Source organism: Zea mays, chromosome 6 (genome assembly GCF_902167145.1).
Source record: "Zea mays cultivar B73 chromosome 6, Zm-B73-REFERENCE-NAM-5.0, whole genome shotgun sequence".
NCBI lineage: Eukaryota > Viridiplantae > Streptophyta > Magnoliopsida > Poales > Poaceae > Zea > Zea mays.
In genome coordinates, this window is record NC_050101.1 from 145,849,581 (window position 1) to 145,860,398 (window position 10,818).

At 44.6% G+C, this 10,818-nt stretch overlaps 1 protein-coding gene across 1 annotated transcript; it reads left to right on the top strand.

The window, feature by feature from the left end:
- Positions 1-7,622: 7,622 nt before the first annotated feature.
- Positions 7,623-10,437, top strand: LOC103630172 (pentatricopeptide repeat-containing protein At3g49170, chloroplastic). Its single transcript, XM_008651254.3, has one exon. The coding sequence runs from the start codon at positions 7,704-7,706 to the stop codon at positions 10,191-10,193; it is 2,490 nt and encodes an 829-aa protein (XP_008649476.1). The 5' UTR covers positions 7,623-7,703; the 3' UTR covers positions 10,194-10,437.
- The last annotated feature ends 381 nt before the right edge of the window (positions 10,438-10,818 follow it).

Consider the following 10,818-nt stretch of genomic DNA (forward strand, 5'->3'; position numbering starts at 1 on the left):
GAGGATTATGATGAGGACGAGGTGGCCCAAATCGAGCACTTCAACTCCCAAGCCACAATAATACTCCTTGCCTCTCTAAGTAGGGAGGAGTACAACAAGGTGCAAGGACTAAAAAGCGCCAAGGAAGTTTGGGATGTGCTCAAGACCGCGCACGAGGGTGATGAACTCACCAAGATCACCAAGCGGGAAACGATCGAGGGGGAGCTCGGTCGCTTCCGTCTTCGCCAAGGGGAGGAGCTACAAGATATGTACAACCGGCTCAAGACCTTGGTGAATCAAGTGCGCAACCTCGGGAGCAAGAAATGGGATGACCACGAGGTGGTTAAGGTTATTTTAAGATCACTTATATTCCTTAACCCCACTCAAGTACAATTAATTCATGGTAATCCAAGATATACACTAATGACTCCCGAGGAAGTAATCGGGAATTTTGTGAGCTTTGAATTTATGATCAAGGGCTCACGAAAGATCAACGAGCTTGACGGCCCCTCCACGTCCGAAGCACAACCGGTCGCGTTTAAGGCGACGGAGGAGAAGAAGGAGGAGTCTACACCAAGTAGAACACCCATCGACGCCTCCAAGCTCGACAACGAGGAAATGGCGCTCGTCATCAAGAGCTTCCGCCAAATCCTCAAACAAAGGAGGGGGAAAGATTACAAGCCCCGCTCCAAGAAGGTTTGCTACAAATGTGGTAAGCCCGGTCACTTTATAGCTAAATGTCCTATTTCTAGTGACAGTGACAGTGGTGACGACAAGAAGGGGAGAAGAAAGGAGAAGAAAAGGTACTACAAGAAGAGGGGCGGCGATGCCCATGTTTGTCGTGAGTGGGACTCCGACGAAAGCTCTAGCGACTCCTCCGACGACGAAGACGCCGCCAACATCGCCGTCACCAAGGGACTTCTCTTCCCCAACGTCGGCCACAAGTGCCTCAAGGCAAAGGACGGCAAAAAGAAGAAGGTTAAATCTAAATCCTCCACTAGATATGAATCCTCTAGTGATGATAATGCTAGTGATGAGGAAGATAATTTGCGTACCCTTTTTGCCAACTTAAACATGCAACAAAAAGAGAAATTAAATGAATTAATTAGTGTCATCCATGAGAAGGATGACCTCTTGGACTCCCAAGAGGACTTCCTAATCAAGGAAAACAAAAAGCATGTTAAAGTTAAAAATGCTTATTCTCTAGAAGTTGAAAAATGTGAAAAATTATCTAGTGAACTAAGCACTTGCCGTGAAACTATAGACAACCTTAGAAATGAGAATACTAATTTGTTAGCCAAGGTTGATTCTATTGATTGCAATGTTTCAATTCCCAATCTTAGAAATGATAATGATAATTTGCTTGCTAAGATTGAGGAATTAAACATTACTCTTGCTAGCCTTAGAAATGAAAATGAAAAATTGCTTGCTAAGGCTAAAGATTTTGATGTTTGCAATGCTACTATTTCCGACCTTAGAAGTAGAAATGATATACTACATGCTAAGGTTATAGAATTAAAATCTTGCAAACCTTCTACATCTACCGCTGAACACACTTCTATTTGTACTAGATGTAGAGATGTTAACATTGATGCTATTCATGATCACATGACTTTAATTAAACAACAAAATGATCATATAGCAAAATTAGATGCTAAAATTGCCGAGCATAACTTAGAGAACGAAAAATTTAAATTTGCTCGTAGCATGCTTTATAGTGGGAGACGCCCTGGCATTAAGGATGGCATTGGCTTCCAACAGGGAGGCAATGTCAAACTTAATGCCCCTCCTAAGAAATTGTCTAATTTTGTTAAGGGCAAGGCTCCCATGCCTCAGGATAACAAGGGTTACATTTTGTACCCTGCCGGTTATCCTGAGAGCAAAATTAGGAGAATTCATTCTAGGAAGTCTCACTCTGGCCCTAACCATGCTTTTATGTATAAGGGTGAGACATCTAGTTCTAGGCAACCAACCCGTGCTAAGTTGCCTAAGAAGAAAACTCCTAGTGCATCAAATGATCATGACATTTCATTTAAAACCTTTGATGCATCATATGTGTTAACTAACAAATCCGGCAAGGTAGTTGCCAAGTATGTTGGGGGCAAGCACAAGGGGTCAAAGACTTGTGTTTGGGTACCCAAAGTTCTTGTTTCTAATGCTAAAGGACCCAAAACCATTTGGGTACCTAAAGTCAAGAACTAAACATGTTTTGTAGGTTTATGCATCCGGGGGCTCAAGTTGGATCATCGATAGCGGGTGCACAAACCACATGACAGGGGAGAAGAAGATGTTCTCCTCCTACGAGAAAAACCAAGATCCCCAACGAGCTATCACATTCGGGGATGGAAATCAAGGTTTGGTCAAAGGTTTGGGTAAAATTGCTATTTCACCTGACCATTCCATTTCCAATGTTTTTCTTGTAGATTCTTTAGATTACAATTTGCTTTCCGTTTCTCAATTATGTCAAATGGGCTACAACTGTCTTTTTACTGATATAGGTGTCACTGTCTTTAGAAGAAGTGATGATTCAATAGCATTTAAGGGAGTGTTAGAGGGTCAGCTATACTTGGTAGATTTTGATAGAGCTGATCTCGACACTTGCTTAATTGCTAAGACTAACATGGGTTGGCTATGGCACCGCCGACTAGCCCATGTTGGGATGAAGAATCTTCATAAGCTTCTAAAGGGAGAACACATTTTAGGATTAACAAATGTTCATTTTGAGAAAGACAGGATTTGTAGCGCTTGCCAAGCAGGGAAGCAAGTTGGCACTCATCATCCACACAAGAACATAATGACGACCGACAGGCCACTGGAGCTCCAACACATGGATCTATTCGGCCTGATTGCTTACATAAGCATCGGCTGGAGTAAGTACTGTCTAGTTATTGTGGATGATTATTCTCGCTTCACTTGGGTATTCTTTTTACAGGAAAAATCTCACACCCAAGAGACCTTAAAGGGATTCTTGAGATGGGCTCAAAATGAGTTCGGCTTAAGGATTAAGAAAATTCGAAGCGACAACGGGACGGAGTTCAAGAACTCTCAAATCGAAAGTTTTCTTGAGGAGGAGGGCATCAAGCATGAGTTCTCTTCTCCATACACACCACAACAAAATGGCTCTCAAGTAGAGCAAGTTGATCTTGATGGGATAGGTGATGAAGAGGCTCCGTGCATCGCGCTAAGGAACATGTCCATTGGGGATGTGTGTCCTAAGGAATCCGAAGAGCCTCCAAATGCACAAGATCAACCATCCTCCTCCACACAAGCATCTCCACCAACTCAAAATGAGGATGAGGCTCAAGTTGATGAAGGACAAGATCAAGAAGATGAGCCACCTCAAGATGACGACAATGATCAAGGGGGAGATACAAATGATCAAGATAAGGAGGATGAGGAACCAAGGCCGCCACACCCAAGAGTCCACCAAGCAATCCAACGAGATCACCCCGTCGACACCATCCTCAGGGACATTCATAAGGGGGTAACCACTAGATCTCGTGTTACACATTTTTGTGAGCATTACTCTTTTGTTTCCTCTATTGAGCCACACAGGGTAGAGGAAGCACTTCAAGATTCAGATTGGGTGATGGCGATGCAAGAGGAGCTCAACAACTTCACTAGGAATGAGGTATGGCATTTAGTTCCACGTCCTCTATTGACCCTAAGGAAGCTCACCTTACGGCCATAAAACGAATCTTGAGATATTTGGTTTATACTCCTAAGTTTGGGCTTTGGTATCCTAGGGGATCCACTTTTGATTTGATTGGTTATTCCGATGCCGATTGGGCGGGGTGTAAAATTAATAGAAAGAGCACATCAGGGACTTGCCAGTTCTTGGGAAGATCCTTGGTGTCTTGGGCCTCAAAGAAGCAAAATTCCGTAGCTCTTTCTACCGCCGAAGCCGAGTATATTGCCGCAGGTCATTGTTGCGCGCAATTGCTTTGGATGAGGCAAACCCTTAGGGACTATGGTTACAAATTAACCAAAGTTCCTCTTCTATGTGATAATGAGAGTGCAATCCGCATGGCGGATAATCCCGTTGAGCATAGCCGCACCAAGCACATAGCCATTCGGTATCATTTTATAAGGGATCACCAACAAAAGGGAGATATCGAGATTTAATACATTAATACTAAAGATCAATTAGCCGATATCTTTACCAAGCCTCTTGATGAACAAACCTTTATCAAACTAAGGCATGAGCTAAATATTCTTGATTCTAGGAACTTCTTTTGTTGATTTGCACACATAGCTCTTTTATATATACCTTTGATCATATCTCTTTCATGTGCTATGACTAATGTGTTTTCAAGTGGAATTCAAATCAAGTCATAGGTGTATTGAAAGGGAATTGGAGTCTTCGGCGAAGACAAAGGCTTCCACTCCGTAACTCATACTTCGCCATCACTCCGAGCAACTCTCCATCTTTGAGGCTCTGAAACTCGCCAGCCTCGGGAAGTCGCTCCGCTATAATTCACCGGACTGTCCGGTGTACACCGGACTGTCCGGTGAGCCAGCGGAGCAACGGCTACTTCGCGCCAACGGTCACCTGCATGCGCATTTAATACGCGCCAGAAGCGCGCAGAAGTCAGGCACGCGCGCGCTGGCACACCGGACATCCAGGCGGGCCCAGGAGACAGAGCTCCAACGGTCAGAACCCAACGGCCTTGGTGACGTGGCTGGCGCACCGGACATGTCCGGTGTGCACCGGACTGTCCGGTGCACCATGCGACAGACAGCCCCACCAAACGGCTAGTTTGGTGGTTGGGGCTATAAATACCCCCAACCACCCCACATTCAAGTCATCCAAGTTTTCCCACTTCAACTACTTACAAGAGCTCTAGCATTCAATTCTAGACACACCCAAGTGATCAAATCCTCTCCAAACTCCACACAACGCCTTAGTGATTAGTGAGAGAGATTTGCTTGTGTTCTTTCGAGCTCTTGCGCTTGGATTGCTTTCTTCTTTCTTTGATTCTTCATTGCGATCAAACTCACTTGTAATAGAGGCAAGAGACACCAATCTTGTGGTGGTCCTTGTGGGAACTTTGTGTTCCAAGTGATTGAGAAGAAAAGCTCACTCGGTCCAAGGGACCGTTTGAGAGAGGTAAAGGGTTGAAAGAGACCCGGTCTTTGTGACCACCTCAACGGGGAGTAGGTTTGCAAGAACCGAACCTCGGTAAAACAAATCCGCGTGTCACACCTCTTATTTGCTTGCGATTTGTTTTGCACCCTCTCTCGCGGACTCAATTATATTTCTAACGCTAACTCGGCTTGTAGTTGTGATTATTTTGAGAATTTCAGTTTCGCCCTATTCACCCCCCTCTAGGCGACTTTCACGTAGCCCTCTTCACCTCTCTTTGACTCTACTTCGTCTAGAGGCGTCTTGAGTGGTGTGTCGATTACAAGACAAACCCTAGGATCTCTCCTCCCCGACGGGGTTTCTCCTGGGATTAGATTCAGGTGTTGTTGGCGAACGTCGCCGCCTCTGCGTACATGCGAACCGTCCGACCACCAAGTAAGGATCATCTGGCTCGGTGTAGAGAAGATTCAGCTCTTGCCGCAGGTCGCGGACCGTCCGGCCCTAGGCCACGGACCATCCGCACTGTCGCAAAGAGCACCGTCGTCGGTACACCTCGCAATGATTGGCGTCCAGATCGGTGCCAACATAATGTTTCAACTTATGAACTTATTTGTTGTATTGTGCTACTGCTATTGATTTAGGTGTTTGGTTATAACAACCAGCAATGTACTCGAGTCGTCGTAGTGTAGTCGTGGCACCATGAAATGGTGAATTGTCATGCATGTTGAAACTTTAAAGGCTTACATATAATATATCATCTATACCCCTATATAACACACTAGTTTCAACTTTGCAAACCCCACTTAACCAAATCACTCCCCGCATCCCTAAACTCTCCTAAATCCACTAAACGAATTGCACCCACACATAACACACCATCAAAACCAACAGTTCAGATCGCTAGATAACACTCATCTCTCTTACTCACTCAAATCAAATAACCAATGTTATTTGGATCATTCTTACTCCCTCATCCCTCACATGCACAGTAACCCATGCCTCCGTACCCTTGCGACTACGCCACCCCCTCTTCCTCTCCCTAACATGCGTCGTCGCCGCCACCGGCCCCTCCCTCGCGCTGTCGCTGGCGCCTCCCCCTCCCCTCCTCGAGACCATAACGTTAGCACGCACAAACACAACTAGTATTTTTGTAAGGTCATGGTATTGTTGCGTTGTGTTGAGTTGAACGTTTATCGTCATCTCGTTGCTCCTAGTTTTCGTTTTCCCAATCGACAATACATTACCAGTCCCGATTTCGGATAAAAATATGGATTTAAAGTGGTTGAAGGGGTTTTGATAGTTCCCGTCCATTTTCATCCCTAAAACTATTATAACGTCTTAAGGGGCTTTGTATATCTTACATCTTATTTTAAACTTTACTATATAAATAATACAATTTTTTATTTAAAATTCTAGTATAAAAGCAATATAGACTGCAGTATATAACAGTACAGTCTACGGTCTGCCGGCCACAACCTAAAAAGGCTATTTGTGGGCTTATCAAATTCTATGCTCTTTTTTTTAAAAAAAACTCGTAATGCTTTTGGCCGTGTTTGTTTCATCTTTTTACAACTTTTGGTCACCAAAAGTTGCTACGGACTGCCAAAACACTCAGGTTTTCAGCCAGCTTATATAAAATTTGATTTGTTAAAAAGCATCCAAAATCAATATAAACACATAATCGGTCGAGTCGTTGGAATAGTAGAGATCCGTCACTTTCTAGATTGTGAACCATATAGATACATTTATCTTCTCCGCACGTAATTTCAACGATACTTAAAATTTCTTTACAGCCAAATTTTTCTATAGCTAGATTCTTAGAAAAGCTGGTCAGAAAAAAATTGAACCAAACAAGTTCTTGATGTCTCGAATGGTAAAACAAAGGTTGCATGCCACTCAAAACGATCTCGTGTATTTGTAGATCCTCCTCGACCTTAGAGCATCTCCAATAGTTATGTAAACAACTCCCTAAATATAAATTTAAGAAGTTTTTGGGCAAAACTCTTCTCCAACAGTTATGTAAAGTAGGTCCTTAAAGTTACAAACTCCCTACAAAACCCAATTTCGTCCCTACATTTACGAATCTCGTTGGGACTCCCTAAATCAATGTTGGTTCTAAATCCATCGCGAAAATCATATTTAAGGCACCGTTTTGTGTCGTCCCACCATCCCATTGACCACAAATCTATCTCCAGTGTCATGTGTTGTCTTTATGCCGTCGCCGCAACCTTCTGGTCTTCCATCGACAACTTCGACCTTCCAAGATATTATGGAAGATTGTTGATACGCTAGCTTAATTAAAAATAGAAAGCATGCTCACTTTTTTGTTGATATATACAATTTTAAAAATTAGCAATCAATAAATAGAGAACTGTTGGAGCACACACATTTTTCTACTCCTTAAAGTGATTTAACAACTTTTTAAATCTATAATTTAAGGTGCTAAATTTACATAACTATTGGAGATGCTCTTAAAGGCTGTATATAATTGGATAGTATATACACAGTTGAACGAAAAAAAAGGAAAAGTAAAAGAGTAAAAGCAAGAACTAAAATCTTAGCACCACACTCGCAAGTCCAGTCTTTGAATGTCGAGGCTTATCCAACGACATCACCATCGTCTCTTCCCGTCCCCGCCATGGCCACCGTCCGCTCCACCCTCCCACCCAGTCTCCCACCGCCATCCCCATCTTCACCTCCCGCTCACACCCTCGCGGCCACCTCCCGCCACCGCAAGCCTCTCACCACGACCGCAGCCGGGCAGGCGGCCCTCCAGCCATCCGAAGCGGCGGCGCTCCTCACGGCCGCAGCGCGCGCCCGCGACATCCACCTGGGCCGTGCACTCCAAGGCCACCTCCTCCGCACCGGGTCACTCCTCGAGACCGACGCCGTCGTCGCCAACTCGCTCCTCACGCTCTACTCCAAGTGCAGCGCCGTGGCCGCCGCGCGCAGCGTGTTCGACGGAATGCCCGTCGGCCTGCGGGACCTCGTCTCCTGGACGGCCATGGCGTCCTGCCTCTCGCGAAATGGCGCTGAGGCGGAGGCGCTCCGCCTTTTCGGTGAGACGCTCGAGGAGGGTCTCCTGCCGAACGCGTTCACGCTGTGCGCCGCAACCCAGGCTTGCTTCGCCAGCGAGCTCTTCCACTTGGCTGGTGGCGCGGTTCTTGGTTTGGTATTCAAGCTGGGTTTCTGGGGCACTGACGTCTCGGTGGGTTGCGCTCTGATCGACATGTTCGCGAAGAATGGGGATTTGGTGGCGATGCGCCGGGTGTTTGATGGATTGTTCGAGAGGACGGTTGTCGTCTGGACATTGTTGATTACACGGTATGCGCAGAGTGGTTATTCTGATGAGGCTGTAGAATTGTTTCTTGACATGCTGGAGAACGGATTTCAGCCGGACCAGTACACCTTGAGCAGTATGTTATCAGCTTGTACAGAGTTGGGATCATTCAGGTTGGGGCAGCAACTGCACTCTCTAGCGCTCAGGCTTGGACTGGAATCAGACAGTTGCGTGAGCTGTGGGCTTGTGGACATGTATGCAAAGTCTCACAATGGACAGTCCTTGCACAATGCGAGAGAAGTCTTCAATCGGATGCCAAAGCATAATGTGATGGCGTGGACGGCACTTTTGTCAGGGTATGTGCAGCGTGGATCGCAGGACAACCAGGTTATGATACTGTTTTGCAAGATGTTAAATGAAGGCATCAGACCAAACCATATCACATATTCTAGTATGCTTAAGGCATGTGCAAACCTTGGTGATCAAGATTCAGGCAGGCAAATTCATACTCATTGCGTCAAATCTAACCTAGCTGACTTAAATGTTGTTGGGAATGCTTTAGTAAGCATGTATGCTGAATCTGGTTCCATAGAGGAAGCTAGACATGCGTTCGACCAGCTATATGAAAAGAACATGGTATCCTTCAGCGGCAATTTAGACGGAGATGGGAGGAGCAACACTTATCAAGATTATCAGATTGAAAGAATGGAGTTAGGAATCAGCACTTTCACATTTGGTAGTCTGATCAGTGCTGCCGCTAGTGTAGGGATGCTAACCAAAGGCCAGCGGCTGCATGCCCTCTCACTGAAGGCTGGATTTGGGTCAGATAGAGCCATAGGAAACTCTCTTGTATCTATGTATTCTAGGTGTGGATACCTAGTAGATGCTTGCCAAGTCTTTGATGAAATGAATGACCATAATGTGATCTCATGGACTTCAATGATCAGTGGTTTGGCAAAACATGGGTATGCAGCAAGAGCTCTGGAATTGTTTCACGATATGATCGCAGCTGGGGTGAAACCAAATGATGTCACGTACATTGCTGTTTTATCTGCATGTAGCCATGCCGGTCTAGTTAAAGAAGGGAAGGAACACTTTAGAATGATGCAGAAGCATCATGGACTCATACCAAGGATGGAGCATTATGCTTGCATGGTTGATCTCCTTGGGCGATCAGGCCTTGTTGAAGATGCACTAGATTTTATCAACGAAATGCCTTGTCAAGTAGACGCATTGGTCTGGAAGACACTTCTTGGTGCCTGTAAGACCCACAACAACATGGATATTGGTGAGATTGCTGCTAACCATGTCATACAGCTCGAACCACAAGATCCAGCCCCCTATGTCTTGCTTTCCAACTTATACGCAGAGGCTGGTTTGTGGGATCAAGTAGCTAGGATAAGGAGTCTAATGAGGGATAAAAACTTGATGAAAGAAAAAGGGTTGAGCTGGATGCATGTTGACAATACCATTCACGAGTTTCGAGCTGGTGATACCAGCCATCCACAAGCAGAGGAGATCTATACAAAGTTGGAGACACTGATAAGAGAAATCAAAGTCATGGGCTATGTACCAGACACCAGCGTAGTGCTCCATGACATGTCGGATGAGCTTAAGGAACTGTGTCTGCTTCAGCACAGCGAGAAGATTGCTGTTGCATTCGGTTTGATCAGTTGTACATCAGCAACAAAGCCAATAAGGATATTTAAGAACCTCCGTGTATGCGTTGATTGTCATTCAGCACTCAAGTATGTCTCCAAGGCCACCGGTAGGGAGATAATATTGAGAGATAGCAACAGATTCCACAGGATGAAGGATGGGGAATGCTCGTGCGGAGAATACTGGTAACAAGCAAGCTAGCTAGCTCACGTAGTCACGTTTAGCTGAAGAGCCATGTACAGAGTTCTGGCGCACCACAACATTATTGACAGTGAGTGTCCATGTTCATATTTTCTGTAGGACCTTCACAAAATCATAGTTTATACAAAGCATGAGTTGTTGTGATAGTTTATACTTTATACTAGGGTCAGAGTTTGTACAGTTGTATGCACTCTCCTATCACCATAAATGCAAATTGTTTTGAGTGGTCAAACTTTTTTGGCTTTACCATCAATATGGTAAGACTGGCATCGCAAGATGAAAGCAGAATTTTCAGAACCTAATTGCCGACTGCAGGTGATGAAAACAACTTTCATGTAATTTTCATTGCGAATCAAGATAAACATGTCCAAAATAGACAAGATAAACTGTCATATCTGCATGCTCTTTAATACCATTTTATTGATAAATGAACATAAAACTGGTTGTACATGAGTTTTGTTGAAGTGTATAAGTAGATTGACTATCTTATCCCAAAACCTTAAACTTTAATTATTTCAATTGGTCAGTGCGTTCACTGTAACATAGTATCGAAGCCAGATGTCTTAAGTTCGAATCATGACAGAGATTTTGTTTTAAGTTCGAATCCTGGCAG